The sequence below is a fragment of the Macaca fascicularis genome, chromosome 20 (assembly GCF_037993035.2).
Source record: "Macaca fascicularis isolate 582-1 chromosome 20, T2T-MFA8v1.1".
NCBI lineage: Eukaryota > Metazoa > Chordata > Mammalia > Primates > Cercopithecidae > Macaca > Macaca fascicularis.
Genome location: NC_088394.1, coordinates 27,500,284 through 27,517,949, shown reverse-complemented (window position 1 = coordinate 27,517,949; position 17,666 = coordinate 27,500,284). Strand labels below are relative to the sequence as shown.

At 49.4% G+C, this 17,666-nt stretch overlaps 1 protein-coding gene across 7 annotated transcripts; it reads left to right on the top strand.

Moving 5' to 3' along the window:
• Positions 1-552: 552 nt before the first annotated feature.
• On the top strand, positions 553-14,385 carry NFATC2IP (nuclear factor of activated T cells 2 interacting protein). 7 transcript variants are annotated; one of them, XR_012428744.1, is made up of 8 exons: positions 553-963; positions 1,681-1,753; positions 4,073-4,190; positions 5,428-5,567; positions 5,660-5,846; positions 8,307-8,451; positions 8,581-8,690; positions 13,385-14,385. XR_012428744.1 is itself a non-coding variant. In XM_005591538.5 (8 exons), the coding sequence occupies exons 1-8, from the start codon at positions 577-579 to the stop codon at positions 13,541-13,543; spliced, it is 1,260 nt and encodes a 419-aa protein (XP_005591595.2). In that variant the 5' UTR covers positions 553-576; the 3' UTR covers positions 13,544-14,385. The 7 variants fall into 7 exon arrangements, 4 of the variants coding, with proteins under 4 accessions (XP_005591595.2, XP_073882937.1, XP_065393101.1 ...); XM_005591538.5 differs by having other exon boundaries at positions 5,487-5,567; XR_012428745.1 differs by lacking the exon at positions 8,307-8,451.
• Positions 14,386-17,666: the final 3,281 nt, after the last annotated feature.

The window sequence follows — 17,666 nt, the reverse complement described above, 5'->3', positions numbered from 1 at the left end:
TGCCACCACGCCGGGTAATTTTTGCATTCTTAGTAGAGACGCGGTTTCGCCACATTGGCCAGGCTGGTCTCAAACTCCTGAGCTCAATCAATCTGCCCGCCTCAGCCTCTCAAAGTACCGGGATTACAGGCGTGAGGCACCGCGCCTGGTTAAATCCGCGGTTTCCACAAGGAATTCCAGGCCGGTCTTCCTCCTCCCGGAAACCTTACCACTCGAGGACTACATTTCCCAGGATGCCCTGCCCCTAACCAAGCCGGAAGATGGGTGTCTTAGATGGGCGGGTCCGGGAGAGGCTAGGCTGTGGAGAGGAGGCCCAGCCAATGGGTGAGGCCGACTGAATCGAAACCTATGGTGATTGCTCCGAGGTGATTGGAATCTTTGGCGCCTTGGTTTCAGAGGTGGGAGCATGATGAGCGGGTACAGAGACCAATGAAAAGGCGGAAAGGCGGATCCCGCGCGTGTGGGCGTGAAGAGGTGCTGACGAGCAGGCTGTTTGTCCAATGCAAGGCGAAAGTCGCTGAAGGGGGCAGGGCGAGGCGAGAGGAGGCGGGCGTGTGTTGTGGAGGAACGTGTGCTATGGCGGAGCCTGTGGGGAAGCGGGGCCGCTTGTCCCGAGGTAGCGGTGCGGGCCGAGGGGGTCGGGGCGGCTGGGGCGGTCGGGGCCGGCGTCCTCGGGCCCAGCGGTCTCCATCCCGGGGCACTCTGGACGTCGTGTCTGTGGACTTGGTCAGCGACAGCGATGAGGAAATTGTGGAGGTCACCAGTGCTCGCTGTGCCGCCGACGAGGTTGAGGTTGCACCCTCGGAGCCCCCGGGGCCGGTCGCGTCCCGGGATGACAGCGACAGTGACAGCGAAGGGGCGGACGCGCGGCCCGCAGGACCTCCGCGGGAGCCGGTCAGGCGGCGGCGGCGGCTGGTGCTGGATCCCGGGGAGGCGCCGCTGGTTCCGGTGTACTCGGGGAAGGTGCGTCCGGTCCCGGGGAGGGGACAGGCGGAAGGGCCAGGGGCTTGGCCTCCGGGGAGGGTAGGGCTGTAGGGGTGTTGAGGCTGGGGTTCTGGGGCTGGTCCTGGGGGTCTAGGGTGTTGGAGGCAGGGAGAGGCAGGGCTCCGGGACTTTCTGCAGACCGGGGTGGTGAAGGAGGGTGGGATGCGTTGGAAGTTTAGGATTTCTAGGAGCTAGAGTCTTGGGGGCACAAGGAGGCTGAAGAACTGGGGTTCTTGAGGGTTTGGAGAGGGACTGGGAGGACCTGGGGCCGTTGGATTTCGAGGTTGGGGCCCGTGGCAAATGAGGCCAGGGAGCTGGGGTATTGGGGGTTGGAGTCCATGCGGGTTCAGAGAGGACTGGGCAGCTCCAGGAGGCTGGGGTCCCCCGATGGTCGCGTGAGCTAGGGGGCTGAGAATCCCTAAGAGTCTGGGGTAGAGGGGCGACTAGTAACCTAGTTAAAAAGGACAAGGAAACACACATCTTCAGGGTGTCCTAGGCAGATGGAGGAAAGGGTGAAGGGTACTTCCATTCTGAATCCTGGGGAAGCTGGATTCCTAGGTTGCCAGGAGAGGGCCAAGGTGTCCACGATCTTAGGGAGGATTTGGGAGCTGGGTGTTAGGGAAGAATCACCCCCAGTTTTTTCCTTCTGTAAGGGGAGGACTTGGGTCTGACCCCTCTCCCTCCTTGTCTTTGCAGGTTAAAAGTAGCCTTTGCCTTATCCCAGATGACCTATCCCTCCTGAAACTCTACCCTCCAGGGGATGAGGAAGGTAAGGGAGGGCGTCCAGGGAGAGGCATGCAGCGCTGGCTTCTCTTAGGAGACTTCCTGTGGTTTATATTCCTGCAGTCAGTTGTCTCCTGAGGCTCAAGGGAAGGGTGTGGGAGAGGGGATTCCTGCATCCCAGCCACAGGAGCTGGATTGTTAACAAGCATAGAATGTATTAATGTATACATTTCTGGTGCCACCTAAAGAGATGCTGATTCCGTAGTCCTGGGCGGCGCAGGAGGCAGTGAGGTGTTGAGAATCTGTGACACCTTGTTACATCTGTAGCAAGTTCCTTGGGAACACTGGAGCCAGCAGAGTGTTCTCTGAATCTTATCAGGGATGCCCTGTCTTTGTCCTCCCCCAGTGATGCATTTTTTGCAAACTCAAGGGCAGGGAATAGGAATGAAGTCTAAGAAGGAAATAATCCAGTGGGCAAATGGAGACCTTGGACCAAGACTCTTGTGCCATGAGGGAGTATGGTGGGGTGATTAAAAGCAGATAGGAGCCATCTGGCCTGTGTTTGAATTTCAGTTCTTGCTCTCTTTTTTTTTTTTTGAGACAGTTTCGCTCTTGTTGCCCAAGCTGGAGTGCAATGGCGTGATCTCTGCTTCCTGGGTTCAAGCAATTCTCCTGCCCCAGCCTTTCCAGTAGCTGGGATTACAGGCGCGCACCACCACGCCTGGGTAATTTTTTGTATTTTTTAGTAGAGATGGAGTTTCACCATGTTGGCCTGGCTGGTCTTGAACTCCTGACCTTAGGTGATCCGCCCATCTTGGCCTCCCAAAGTGCTGAGATTACAGGCGTGAGCCATTGTGCCCAGCCTCAGCTCTATCTCTTAATAGCTGTGTGATCTTAGGCAAGTTTCTGTTTTCTTTTTTTTTTTGAGACAGTCTCACTTTGTCACCCAGGCTGGAGTGTAGTGGCGCGATCTCAGCTCTCTGCAACCTCCATCTCCCAGGGTCAAGCCATTCTCCTGCCTCAGCCTCCTGAGTAGCAGGGATTACAGGTGCCCACCACCATGTCTGGCTAATTTTTGTATTTTTAGTATAGATGGGGTTTCATCATGTTGGCCAGGCTGATCTCGAGCTCCTGACCTTAGGTGATCTGTCCGCCTTGGCCTCCCAAAGTGCTGGGATTATAGGCGTGAGCCACCATGCCCGGCCTGGGCAAGTTTCTTAATTTCTCAATGCTTCAATTTCCTCATTATGAAAGTGGGGATAATAGCAGACCCCATTTTGGTGCAGATTTTGGTGAGAATTAACGAAAGGGAATATAGGGAGAGCTGCCTCTTGGCTAGATATATGCTTTAGGACAGTACCTAGGACATAGAAGTGCTATGCAAAAGGTACCCCTATGATACTCAAAACGTGGGCCCAGCTTGCTAGAAATGCAGAATCAGCTGGGCGCAGTGGCTCAAAGTGCTGTAATCCCAGCACTTTGGGAGGCTGAGATGGAAGGATTGCTGGAGCCCAGGAGTTCGAGACCAGCCTGCGCAATATGATGAGACCCTGTTCTACAGAAAAATAAAAAACCAGGCATGGTGATGTGTACTTGTAGTCCTAGCTACTCAGGAGGCTGAGGTGGGAGAATCACCTGAGCTCAGGAAGTCGAAGCTGCAGTGAGCCATGATCATGCCACTGCACTCCAACCTGGGTGACACAGTAAGACCCGGTCTCAAAAAAAAAAAAGAAAAAAAGAAATGTAGAATCACAGGCCTCTCGCAGCTGCTATATTTAGTTAGGACAGGATTTCAGGACTTCAGCATTACTGGCATTTTTTGGACTGGAAAATTCTTTGGTGTTAGAAGCTGTCCTGTACATTGTAGAAAGTTTAGCGGCATCCTGACTTCCATCCCTGGGAAGTATTATACCTCAGCCCCCTCGCCCTCCACATTTTGATAACCAATATTGTCTCTAGACATTGCTACATGTCCCCTCAGAGGCAAAATTTTCCCTGGTTGAGAGCCACTGATCTAGGGTTTCTTATCATTTTTTAATTTTCACAGTATTTATTTTCGTGGTTTGTGATGATCTTTTATTGACAGTGGGCAAATAGAAATTTCTGTATTATAGAAAATAATACCTGGTTTCCTTTCATGAGAAATTTAAATTAATTTTAAGTTAATATCAGCTATCTTTATACTAAATAGCAGTCTCATCCCCTGCCCCCTTTCCCAGTATTATCGTGTGGCCCTGTGTGTGCCAGGGGCTCCGTGGTCTCCTCCTTTCCTGGGATCTTCTTGAAGCCTCTGACTTGTTTCTTCTTGGCCTTCGGTGGCCTCCCTTGGATAACCTCCTTCTACCTTCTCTTCCTTTGCCCCCAGAGGTGGAGCTGGCAGATTCGAGTGGTCTCTACCATGAGGGCTCGCCATCACCAGGCTCTCCCTGGAAGACAAAGCTGAGGACTAAGGATAAAGAAGAGAAGAAAAAGACAGAGATTCTGTGAGTGAGGCCAGGGCCCTTGGGCCTTGGGAGCAGGAAGTGAGTTGGAGGGGTAAGCGAAGGCTTACCCTTGGGTGGCTCCTGAAAGGGTAAGAAGAAGGGATAGAAGGACTGTTGAGGTTCATGTGGGGAATGAAGTGCTTGGGAAAAGAGGTGGCTTACCCCGGGAGGTGACAGTGAACCCTTCAGGACCACCCTTGGGAGTGGATTCTGAGACCCTAGTAATGCGAGCTTAAGGTGTGGTTCCAATCCGGCTTCCCTGTCCTCTCCATGCTTCTCTTTCTTCATCTGTAAAACCCCGTTTTACAGCCTGGGAAGCAGAGAGAGACCCTGTCTCTATAAAAAGTAAAATAAAAATTAGCCTGGTGTAGTGGCATACTCCTGTAATCCCAGCTGCTCAGGAGGCTGAGGTGGGAAGATCACTTGATCCCAGGAGTTGGAGGCTGCAGTGAGCCATGATCGTGCCACTATACTCCAGCCTGGGTGACAGAGTGAGACCCTGTCTCTAAAAAGGAAACAAACAGACAGACAAAAAAACCCCCCAAACCTGGGAATAATAGTGGCACTTGTGTCAATGAATTGCTAAGTCAATCAAGAGTTAACACTTGACTGGACACAATGGCTCTTGCCTGTAATCCCAGCACTTTGGGAGGCCAAGGGGAGTGAATCACTTGAGCCCAGGAGTTCAAGACCAGCCTGGGCAACACTGGACATATAGTAAGTACTTGCCGTCTGTCAGATATTATTGGACATTTTCCTGGGAAGTGACAATCTCAAAAGTGAGGCATTTTCTTCCCTAATATTCAGGCCATATAAATATAAAAATGATGCCTCAGGCTTTCCCTCTCCCCTACCCCTGCCTTCCAGTGAAATGGGGTTATTGGAAGCTGCTCCCTCTTTATTTTTTAAATGTATTTTTACATTTTTAGAGATAGAGCCTCACTCCATTGCCCAGGCTGGAGTACAGTGGTGTGATCATAGCTTATTGCAGCCTCAAATTCCTGGGTTCAAGTGATCCTCCCACCTCAGCCTCCTGAGTAGCTGGGACTACAGCTGTGTTCCACTATGCCTGGCTAATTATGTAGAAATAGGGTCTCCCCATCTTGCCTAGCCTGGTCTTGGACCCCTGGGCTCGAGTGATTCTCCTGGCTCAGCCTCCCAAAGTGCTGGGATTACAGGTGTGATCTATTGTGTCCGATTGTGCTTCCTCTTGATTGTCCAACAATCTGGTTTTTAGGGATTTGTGGGGCCAGACTCCCTCCATTGCCTCCGTCCTACCGTCTCTTGCTTCTACAGGGATCTGGACAACTCTCCTCTGTCCCCACCTTCACCAAGGACCAAAAGCAGAAAGCATACTCGGGCACTCAAGAAATTAAGGTGCCAAGTGCAGGGGCTCTGGCTGGGATGGAAGAGGGCAATCCGGGAGGGTGGCTGACTCCAGTTGACCCAAAGTCCTGTCTGCACTGCAGTGAGGTGAACAAGCGCCTCCAGGATCTCCGTTCCTGCCTGAGCCCCAAGCCACCTCAGGGCCAAGAGCAGCAGGGCCAAGAGGACGAAGTGGTCTTGGTGGAAGGGCCCACCCTCCCAGAGACCCCCCGACTCTTCCCGCTCAAAATCCGTTGCCGGGCTGACCTGGTCAGATTGCCCCTCAGAATGGTGAGTGCCTGAGGCCCATGGGAGAAGGACCCAGGAGCTGCTTCTGGAGAGATGGTGGTATCCAGCAGGGGTGTCCTGGCAGAAGGGACTGTCATCCTTTTCCCATCCTGCTCTCTGGAGCTGCCCATCATTCTTTTCAGTCTGTCCTGCTTTCACACTTTCTCTTTCCTCCGTCTGCATTTTCCCAATGCTCCCCTCTCTTTCTGGCAAACTTTCTACCCATTCTTCAAGGCTCCTCATAAGCATCCTGTGTTTTTTTTTTTCCTTCAAAAAGTGGTCTCACTGTGTCCAGGCTGGTTCCAAAATTGTCCCTCATTGACCTCCCAAAGTGCTGGGATTCCAGGTGTGAAGCATCCTGTCAGTTCTCAGAAGCTTTTTTTGGGAGTCTCTCTTAGCTTCCTCCCTAGTAACCTGGGCTTCCCTCTTGGACTTACTCTCACTGCCCTGGACACAGCAGATGTCACTCAGTAACCCTGAGCTCCCCCAGCTTCCTGGCAAAGCCTGATACTTTTGTAAGGATAAACCTGTTTCAACACCAGGAATGATAACAGACGTTACCATTACTGATGCACTGTGCATCAGTCAAGCAACTAAGGCAGAGGTTGCAGACTGGCAGCCCATGGCTTTTTCAACCATATGTCTGCTTTCTTTGCCCTGTAGACTTATTTTATTTTATTACTTTTTATTATTTTTATTTTTTGAGACAGAGTCTCACTCTTGTTGCCTAGGCTGGAGTGCAGTGGCACGATCTTGGCTCACTGAAAACTTCACCTCCCAGGTTCAAGCGATTCTCCCACCTCAGCCTCCCAAGTAGCTGGGACTACAGATGCCCCCACCATGCCCGACTAATTTTGGTATTTTTAGTAGAGGCAGGGCTTCACCATATTGGCCAGGCTGGTCTTGAACTCCTGATCTCAAGTGATCCCCTGAGTCGGCCTCCCAAAGTGTTGGGATTAGAGGCATAAGCCACTGTGCCTAGCCTATTTTATTTTTTAAACATAGAGATGGGGGCCAGGTATGGTGGCTCACTCCTGTAATCCCAGCACTTTGGAAGGCCAAGGTGAGAGGATCACTTAGAGGCCAGGAGTTCAAGACCAGCCTGGGCAAAATAGTGAGACCTTGTCTCTACTAAAAATAAAAAAATTAACCAGGCATGGTGGTGCAGACCTGTAGTCCCAGCAACTTGGGAGGCTGATGCAGGAGGATCTTCTGAGTCCAGGAGTTGGAGGCTACAGTGAGCTGTGATTGTGCCACTACACTGCAGCCTGGGTGACAGAGCAAGACCCTGTCTCTAAAAAAAAAAAAATGGAGGTAGGATCTTGCTTTGTTGCTCAGGCTGATCTTGAACTCCTGACCCCAAGCAAGCCTCCCGCCTCGGCCTCTCAAAATGCCGAGATTATAGGCATGAGCCACCATGCCTGACCAAGTGCTTTAAAAATATACAAGTTTGTTGTCACCTTTTTGATGGGTGATTTCATACAAAGGTCCAGATTTCTGGCTGGGTGCGGTGCCTCACGCCTGTAATCCCAGCACTTTTGGGAGGCCAAGGCAGGCAGATCACCTGAGGTCAGGAGTTTGAGACCAGCCTGGCCAACGTGATGAAACCCCATCTTTACTAAAAATACAAAAATTAGCTGGGCGTGGTGGTAGGTGCGTGTAATTTCAGCAACTCGGAGGCTGAGGCAGGAGAATCACTGGAACCCAGGGGGAGGAGGTTTCAGTGAGCCAAGATTGCGCCACTACCCTCCAGCCTGGGTGAAAGAGCGAGACTCTGCCTCAGATTTCACTTGAGATCAGGAGTTCAAGACCAGCCTGGCCAATATGGTGAAGCCCGTCTCTACTAAAATTATACAAAGAAAGGAAAAAAAAAAAAGGTCCAGATTTCTGGCTTCTCTTAAAAAACAGGAAGATACGGCCAGGTGTGGTGGCTTACACCTGTAATCCCTGTACTTTGGGAGGCCGAGGCAGGTTGATCACCTGAATTCAAGAGTTCGAGACCAGCCTGGCAGGAGAATCACTTGAACCCGGGAGGCGGAGGTTGCAGTGAGCCGAGATTGCGCCACTACACTCCAACCTGGTTAACAAGAGTGAAACTCCCTCTTAAAAAAAAAGAAAAAAATAAGACGATGTCACACTGGCCCACGTTCCCACGCAGTGCCAATCAACTGGAGCTGTGTAACAGCCAGCCTATCTAGGTGGCATGTGAGTTCCAGTTTGCTACAATCCCCATCACCCCTTTCTTTGTCCTAACCCATGGCTGCTATATTTCTTTGTGTTACTTGCCTGTACCCCTTGCTGACACGATTTTATTCTATACCTTACTAGGTAAATATGATGAAACTCACAGCTGAGGAGCTTAGCAAGTAGCTAAGGCCAGAGCTTGTGTTTGGGTGGTGTGGGGGGCGGGTGTGTGGATTTCAAGGCAGGAAGACCTCTTTTGCTTCTTGTCCCCATCCCTAGTCGGAGCCCCTGCAGAGTGTGGTGGACCACATGGCCACCCACCTTGGGGTGTCCCCAAGCAGGATCCTTTTGCTTTTTGGAGAGACAGAGCTATCACCTACTGCCACTCCCAGGACCCTAAAGCTCGGAGTGGCTGACATCATTGGTGAGAGGAAGGCAGGGAGGTGGGGCCTTGAGGCATTTGCCAGGGGAAGGGGATACAGGGAGAGGTTCAGCACAGGCCCTGCTTCCAAGCCCCCATTTAGCCCTGGCTTCCTGATTCTGCCTCCCACAGACTGTGTGGTACTGGCAAGTTCTCCAGAGGCCACAGAGACATCCCGACAGCTCCAGCTCCGGGTGCAGGGGAAGGAGAAACACCAGACACTGGAAGTCTCACTGTCTCGAGTGAGTGGGAGAGATGGCTCTCCACGCCCTTCACCCTGTCCTCTGCTGCCTCTCGTCTCTCTTGTCAGTTAATGGAGGATGGATTCCCCTAATCTTGACTTGCAGGAGACACTGCCCTCTATGTTCTTGGGTTCCCAGCCATCCTAGGTAGTGGGAAAACCCATCGTTCAGCTTCCCTCCTCGCTACTGCTGGTACCGTCTGCCCTAGTCTGGGTGCCCCCTCAGTCTCCTGACTCCTTCTGATTAAAACAGAAAGGACCCTTGGACGGTAATCAGTAAAACCCATCAAAATAACAATGAAGGCCACATGGCTAAGTGCCAGTCCCTGTGCTGAGGATAATTTCCTCACGTTCAGGATCTTATTTAATTTCACAACAATCTGATGTGGGAAAGCACTGTTATCCTCATTTGGCAATAAGAAGACTGAGTTCTAGAGAGGTGGAATAAGCAACTTGGTGCAGTCACTTTTTTTTTTTTTTTTGGAAAGTCTCAGTCTGTTGCCCAGGCTGGAGTCTGGCACGATCTTGGCTCACTGCAACCTCCGCCTTCCGAGTTTCAAGTGATTCTCCTGCCTCAGCCTCCCGAGTAGCTGGGATTACAGATGCACATGCTGGGCTAATTTTTGTATTTTTAGTACAGATGGGGTTTCACCATGTTGGCCAGGCTGGTCTCGAGCTCCTGACCTCAAGTGATCCACCCGCCTTGGCCTCCCAAAGTGTTGGGATTACAGGTGTGAGCCACCACGCCTGGCCTGCTGCATTCATTTCTTAAGTCTACTGTAATAAAATACACAAACTAGGTGGCTTAAAACAATAGAAACCTATTCCCTTACACTTCTGGAGGCTAGAAGTCTGAATTGAAGGTGTTGGCAGGGCCTGGTTCCATCTGAGAATCTGGGTGGAAACCTTCCTTACCTGTTTCTAGCTTCTGCTGGTGGCCAGAGTTCCTTGGCTTGCAGCTGTGTCACTCCAGTCTCTCCCTCTGTGATCACATGGTGTTCTCCGTGTGTCTCTGTGTTCATTTCTCTTCTTGGAAAGACATAGGTCATGTTGGGCTAGCCCCACCCTAACCAAGCACAACCTCATCTCAACTTGATTATATCTGCAAAGTCCCTACTTTCAAATAAGGTTACATTCATATTTACTAGGGGTTAGGACCGCAAAGTACCTTTTCAGGGGAATACAGTTCAATCCTTAACGTACTGTTCTCTAGCCCCCATCAAATTCATGGCCTTCCCATCTGCAAAATATATACATCCCATTCCAGTATCCCTGCAAGTCTTAACCCATCCCAGCATCAACTCTTAAGCCCGAAATCTCATTTAAATATAATCAATTCAAGAAGTCCTAATTTTATTTTCTAAATCATTAAATCAGTTTTGGATGAGACTTGGTATGGTCCATTCTAGGACAAAATTCCTCTCTCTCTGTGGACCCATGAAATCTAGAAAATAAGTTATTCACTTCTAAAATACAGTAATGGGACAGACATAGGATACACATTCCCATTTTAAAAGGGAGAAATTGGGCCAGGTGCGGTGGCTCACACCTGTAATCCCAACTCCTGTAGTCCTAGCTCCCCAGGTGGCTGTGGCAGGAGGATTGCTTGAGCCTGGGAGATCGAGGTTGTAGTGAGCCATGATTGCGCCACCTTTATCGGAAAGTTTTATTCCAGTTACCAATAACATATTCCTCATTTCCTCCAGAGACCTCACCAGAAACACCTTTAATATTCATACTTCTAGCAGCCTTCTGTTCATAACAATATATGCATCCTCTTAAGATGATAGGAGCTTTCTCTGCACCTCTCCTCTTTGTGAGTCTGCAGGGACATTCCCTTTAATGTCCATATTTCTACCAGCAGTTTCTTCAAGGCAGTCTAGGTTTTTTCTAACATGCATCTCAGAATTCTTCCAGCTTCAGCCAGGCGGGTGCATCACATCTGTAATCCTAACACTTTGAGAGGCCAACATGGACAGATTGCTTGAGCTCAGGAGTTCAAGACCAGCCTGGGCAACATAGTGAAACCCTGCCTCTACAAAAAATACAAAAATTAGCCCAGCATGCTGGCGCATACCTATAGTTCCAGCTACCCAGGAGGCTGAGGTGTGAGGATCGCTTGTGCCTAGGAGATTGAGGCTGCAGTGAGCCAAGACTGGGCCACTGTACTCCAGCCTGGGAGACAGAGCAAGACCCTAGCTCAAAAAAAAAAAAAAAAAATTATTCCAGCCTTGATCCAATTCTAAATCCACTGTTACATTTAACTATTTATTCCAGCAGCACCCCACTTTTGTATTTTGGCTGTTGTAACAAAGTACCACAAATTGGGTGGCTTAAAACAACGCAAATTTATTCTCTCATTGTTCTGGAGGGTAGAAGTCTGAAATCAAGGTGTTAGCTGAGCCAGGGTCTCTGAAGATATGGGGGAAAAAAACAAACTCAGGATTTTTTTTCTTTTTTTTTTTTTTAAAGGTATGTGTGCACCTGTAGTCCCAGCTACTCAGGAGACTGAGGCAGAAGAATCCCTTGAACCCGGGAGGCGGAGGTTGCAATGTGCCAAGATCAAGCCACTGTACTCCAGCCTGGGCGACAAAACTAGACTTTGTCTCAACAACAAAAAAAGAGAGAGCGCCAGGGTCTTGCTCTGTTGCCTGGGCTGGAGTACAGTGGTGTGATCTTGGCTTACCACAGCCTCAAACTCCTGGGCTCAAGTGATCCTTCCACCTCAGCCTCCTGAGTAGCTGGGACTACAGGTGTGTGCCACTACCTTTGGTTAATTTTTTAATTTTTTTGTGTAGATGGGGTCTCACTGTGTTGCCTAGTCTGGACTCAAACTCCTGGGCTCGGCCCAGCATGGTGGGTCACGCCTGTAATCCCAGCACTTTGGGAGGCCGAGTCGGGTGGATCATGAGGTCAGGAGATCGAGACCATCCTGGCTAACATGGTGAAACCCTTTCTCTACTGAAAATACAAAAAATTAGCCGGGTGTGATGGCAGGCGCCTGTAGTCCCAGCTACTCGGGAGGCTGAGGCAGGAGGATGGCGTGAACCCGGGAAGCGGAGCTTGCAGTGAGCCGAAATAGAGCCACTGCACTCCAGCCTGGACAACAAAGCGAGACTCCGTCTCAAAAAAAAGAATAAAAAAAACCTTCTGGGCTCAACCAATCCTCCCACCTCGGCCTCCCAAAGTGTTGGGATTACAGGCATGAGCCACCATACCTGGTCCCCTCCTTGGGTTTAATTTGCTAGAGCAGCTTACAGAACTCAGGGAGACACTTGCATTTACTGGTTTATTACAAAGGATGTTAACAAAGGATACAGATGAAGAGATGTGTAGGGCACAGCATGGGAAAAGGGTACAGAGCTTCCATACCTTCCCTGGGCATCATTCTCCAGGAATCATCACATGTTCAACTATTGGGAAGTCCTCCAAACCCTGTCCTCTGGATTTTTATGGAAGCTTTGTTATATAGGCATGACTGATTAAACCACGGACTATTGGTGGTAGCTCAACCTTCACTCTCTCCCTCCTTCTTGGAGGTTAGGGGGTGGGAAAAAAGTCCCAACTCTCTTATCCTACCTTGGTCTTTCTAGTGACCATCACCGTTCCTGAAGCTCTTTAGGGGCTGCCAGCCACCAGTCAACTAATTAGCATGCAAAAAGATACTTAACTCTTTCCCAGGGATTTTAGGAATTTTATACCAGGAAACATACAAAGACCAAATATATATTTGACAACATCACACAGTCCCTCGTGGTCTCTCTGTGGAACCTGCCCTGTCTCCTGGCTCCTGCCAGTGGCCCGCAGTCCTTGGTGTTCTTGCTCTGTCATCATGCGTGCTCTCCCCTCGTGTCTGTTTCTGTGTCTGTTTTGTGAGCATACCAGTCCTAGGCTGGGCGCAGGGGCTCACGCCTGTCATCCAGCACTTTGGGAGGCCAAAGTGGGTAGATCATCTGAACTCAGGAAGTTTGAGACCAGCCTGGGCAACACAGAGAAACTGTCTCTACCAAAAATACAAAAACTTAACTGGGTGTGGTGGCCTGTGCCTATAGTCACAGCTACTCAGGAGGCTGAGGCGGGAGAATTGCTTGAACCCAGGAGGCAGAGGTTGCAGTGAGCTGTCTACCAGTCCCACAGCATTAGCACTCATTCTAATCCAGTACAATCTCAACTTGATTGCATCTGCAAAGGCCCCATCTCCAAATCAGATCACATTCACACTTAACCAGGGGTTAAGACCACAAGGTGTCTTCTCTGGGGGACATAACCTGTAACATTTTTTTAAGGTCACACATCTAATAGGTGCGAGAGCCTGGACTCCAGCTTGGCTCATCCTTACTCTAGAATCTGGGCTCTCTTAGTCATTGGTACACACTTCTGTTTCATAGGGGAGGAGGCCGAGGCTGGGAGGACTTGCCTGACTCAGAGCCTACACCCCTAAGCCTTGGGCTTGTGGCCCCCGCCCTCTACCTGAGCAACTTGGAGCCCAGAGGGATGACAGGATTTGTCCCAGCTCCCAGAGAGGAGCCCGGCTGGGCTGGCTTCTTTGTCCTCTCTCCTTTCCCCACATGGGGCCCTGACTTTATTGTTTCTGCCCCTTCCCCTGTCCTCCGTGTCCCAAGTTCCCTGTCTGTCCCTACAGGATCCCCACCCCCTTTCATGTTCTGATGTCCATTTTCATTTCTTTCCATCCAGGATTCCCCTCTAAAGACCCTCATGTCCCACTATGAGGAGGCCATGGGACTGTCGGGACGGAAGCTCTCCTTCTTCTTTGATGGGACAAAGCTTTCAGGCAGGGAGCTGCCAGCTGACCTGGGCATGGAATCTGGGGACCTCATTGAGGTCTGGGGCTGACACCCCACTCCCTGTTTGATGGCCCAGCCTGGACTTGGGGAGAATGACTCCCCGTTTTTTGCCCCATAAGGGCTAGCAGAAGCTGAGGTAGAACTTATCTTTAAGCTGCAGCAAAATCAAGGAGTGACTTTTGTCCCCTCCTGTTGACCCTGGTTTAGAGCCGTTAACCACTTGGTGAGTTGTGTGGGTGTTGTTGCCCTGGATGGCCTGTGGCTCGGTCCACAAGTCATGCTGAGTTCTGCAGCCTCTGTGACATGGAGATGTCCCCTCACCCCTCCCCTTTCACCATCATCCTCTTTTCCTCATGGAAATGTCTGCTCTATGAAACTATGCACATATTGAAAGTGAACTGAAACAAATGAGGGTTGGGTGGGAGCTTCCAGGCCTGGGACTTACACCATGCCTAGCCTAGCAGAGGCCTTAGTCCCATTTGGGGCTTGGGAGTGACATTTACTTGAGGCTTATACACTGGTGTGGTTGCCTGGTTTGCAGGAAATGACCAAGCTCACACCTGCTGGCTGAAGTGTAAGCAGACAACTGGGGTATTCTTTTGAAGGATGAAGGTGGTGGATTCTCAGCCCTGGGGGTCTTCCTCACCCGAGGACCCTTCAGAGCCACCCTTTCTAGTTTATGTTTCCTGGTGCACACATTTAAGGCATAACAGCACATTCATCCCTTTGGTTTGGGATCTCAGGAATACAGTCCCATGCAAAGATTCTCTGGTTTTACGGCTTTTTTCCCTTTCTTTACACCATCCTCTCCCATAAGCACCCACATGTCTTTGAATATGAATGTATTGGTAAAATACCACGTTTCATGTGTGAATATATGCTTTTAGTGTACATAGTGCTATTGTGCAATACGTCTTACGCCGTTTTCATTCAATGTGTGCTAAGATCTAGCCCCATTGCCTCTTCTAGAAATGCAGTATTGCTTTGACCTGCCACGTGGCACTCCACAATGTCAATTGCCACTTACACACATTGCCTCAAGTGGGGGACACCTGGGTGCTTCTGACCCCTCGGCACTGGATACAGGCCACGATAAACATCCTTTCGTGTGTTCCCTTCTGTGCTTGTGTGGCATGTGTACCCAGCGTGGGCTTATAGGTCACAGAGGTCAGTTTCTCTATGGGTTTCCAGATTTTCTTTAGAATGGTGACTGACCCCCATACTTAAGGCCGCCCTTTTCTCCTTATCCTTGCCAGCACTTGTATTGCCAGACTACCTAATTTTTGCCAGTCTGATAGGTAGATAGGGGTGCTGTGCTTTAATATACATTCATCTGATCAGCATTCATTTGGGGAATTTTTTCATTTAGCCTTTCTGGTTTCCTTTCCTGTGCATTGCCCATTTTCTCATGGAGTTTCTTACCTTTTTTGGTTTATCCTCAGGAGTTGCTTGTACATTCCTGGGCAATTGCAAATAATTCCAAGAATGCACATTTGGGCTGGGTATGGAGGTTCACCAGTAATTTCAACACTTTGGGAGGCTGAAGCGGAAAGATTGCTTCAGCCCAGGAGTTCGAGACCAGCCTAGGCAACATAGCGAGACCTCGTTTCTACAAAAAAAATTAAAAAGGGGGCTTTGGGAGGCCGAGGCGGGTAGATCACGAGGTCAGGAGATTGAGACCATCCTGGCCAACAAAATTAGCTGGTCATGGTGGCACATACCTGTAGTCCCAGCTACTCTGGAGGCTGAGGCAGGGGAATCGCTTAAATTCTGGAGGTGGAGATTGCAGTGAGCCAAGGTTCTACCACTGCACTCCAGCCTGGCGACAGAGCAAGGCTCCGTCTCAAAAAAAAAAAAAAAAAAAAAATTTAAAGGGGAAAAAATTGAAATTTTCTTTGTATCTAGGGGTATCCTTCACTGAACAGAAATTCTTAATTTTGGCTAGGCATGATGGCTCACGTCTGTAATCCCAGCACTTTTGGTGGCCGAGTTGGGTGGATCACTTGGGGCCAGGAGTTCAAGACCACCCTGACCAACTTGGTGAAATCCCATCTCTACTAAAAATACAAAAATTAGCTGGGCGTGGTGGTGCGTGCTTGTAATCCCAGCTACTCGGGAGGCAGAGGGAGGAGAATCACTTGAACCCGGGAGGTGGAGGTTGCAATGAGCCGAGACAGCGCCACTGCTCTTCAGCCTGAGTGACAGAGAGAGACTCTATCTCAAAAAAAAAAAAAGAAAATTTTAATTTTAGTGTAGACAGTATTATGAACTATCTTGTTCTGCAGTTGGTTGCTTTTTAATTGCTTATTTGATAGAGTTGTTAAGATATTTTACATTTTCTCCTGTTAGCTGTTTAGCTTTTCCTTTCATATTGAGAACACTACACAGTGCTGAAGTCCAGCTGGTACACACAGGGGTGGCACCTTGGCTGCATCTGTTCTCAACAGTCAGACACTTCTTCTGATTGGTTAATGCTGGGCTGTACTGGTTGCTAAATATTGAACATCATTTTAAAACTATTTGAGATGCACTTTTGTACTCAGGAGGCCAAGGTAGGAGGATTGCTGGAGCCCAGAAGTTTGAGACCAGCCTGGGCAACACAGTGGGACCTTGTCTCTTAAAAAAAAGAAAGAAAGAAATCAGCTGGGCATAGTTTCTTATGCCTTTAATCCCAGCACTTTGGGAGGCTGAGGCGGTGGATCACCGGAGGTCGGGAGTTGAAGACCAGCCTGGCCAACATGGTGACACCTTGTCTCTACTGAAAATACAAAAAAAAAACCCCAAAAAACAAAAAACCTAAGTGTGGTGGCGCGCCCCTTTAATCCCAGCTACGTCGGGAGGCTGAGGCAGGAGAATTGCTTGAACCCAGGAGGCAGAGGTTGCAGTGAGTCGAGATCGCACCATTGCACTCCAGCCTGGGCGACAAGAGTGAAACTCTGTCTGAAAAAAAAAAAAATCCAGTGAAATACACCTTTGTGTATGAGATCCAAGTTTCACTTTTTGTGATACAATAAGCCATTTTTTCAGTAATGTCTACTAAAAAAAAAAAAGCCATTAACCTTTCTCTGACATTTGCATGATTTTAACAAAAGTATGTCAACTTCTTAAAATGTTTTGTTGGAATGTGGCATTTCTTTGAATTTTATAACATTAAAAGAATCCACGACATGGTACAGCTCTCCACTTTTTTAGCTTTTTAAATGTCCATTAATAAGTTTGAATATGTTAAAATTATACATTTAACCTCAACAGAATAAATGGCAATATGTTCAACTTGTGTATACTGGAGGATTTTTGTCTTTGTGACCCTCATGTGACCCCCCACTAAGACCCTTGTGACAGAAACTGTTAGTCCTTCACGTCCATTTTTCCTCCTTCTGTGGTACTAGAACCCATGGTTTTTAGCAAGGCACAGAGACACTCAGAATAAAAACAGTGGCCGGGCGTGGGGGCGCACACCTGGAATCCTACCTAGCACCCTGGGAGGCTGAGGTGGGAGGATCGCTTGAACCCAGGAGGTTGAGGTTGCAATGAGCTACGGTTGTGCCAACCCACTCCAGCCTGGGCAACAATCAAGATCCTGTCTCAAAAAAAAAAAAAAAAAATTAAGACAGTACTTCCTGGCCTCCATTGTAGCTAGATGTAGCCAAGTGCCAATACAGGCTCCTGGGGTATAAGTGGAATGGAGTATCACTTCCCAGAAGCGTGCATAGCGGGCAGCTTGTCCCCTCTCCTTCGCTTGCCTCCTGCCTGCTTACCGGAAGTGGAGCAGCCCTGCTGACTTTAGGTGACCTCTGGAACAGAAGCCACATGGGCCAGGATGGTGAGAGAAGGCGCCTGGATCACAGCATCCATGTGGCACCTCATTGGCCTGGCAGTGCTGACCTCTGGGCTTTCACATGAAAGAGGGACTGCTGCCTCACTTTAAATCACTTATTTTAGGGTTTCTATCACTTATAACCAAACCTAGTTCTAATTCCAGCATGTAGCTATTGCAAGCAATGTAGTGTTCCCTTTGGGGTACCTGTGTGGGATTTTTCTCGGGGGTTTCCATCTGAGAGTGGAATCACTGGTCACTAATTCTTGAATACTATCAGATTGCTAACCAAAGTGCATGTACCTTTTTACGTATGCCCTAGCAAGTGCTGGAAGTCTCCAGTTTCCTCATGCCT

What these genes read in the sequence shown, in the direction of transcription:
- NFATC2IP (XM_005591538.5), top strand. Translation starts at nt 577, where the DNA reads ATGGCGGAGCCTGTGGGGAAGCGGGGCCGCTTGTCCCGAGGTAGCGGT. An exon ending in CCCTCCAGGGGATGAGGAAG is followed by an intron (nt 1,754 to 4,072) that starts GTAAGGGAGGGC and finishes CTTTGCCCCCAG; the next exon opens with AGGTGGAGCTGGCAGATTCG. An exon ending in CGGGCACTCAAGAAATTAAG is followed by an intron (nt 5,568 to 5,659) that starts GTGCCAAGTGCA and finishes TCTGCACTGCAG; the next exon opens with TGAGGTGAACAAGCGCCTCC.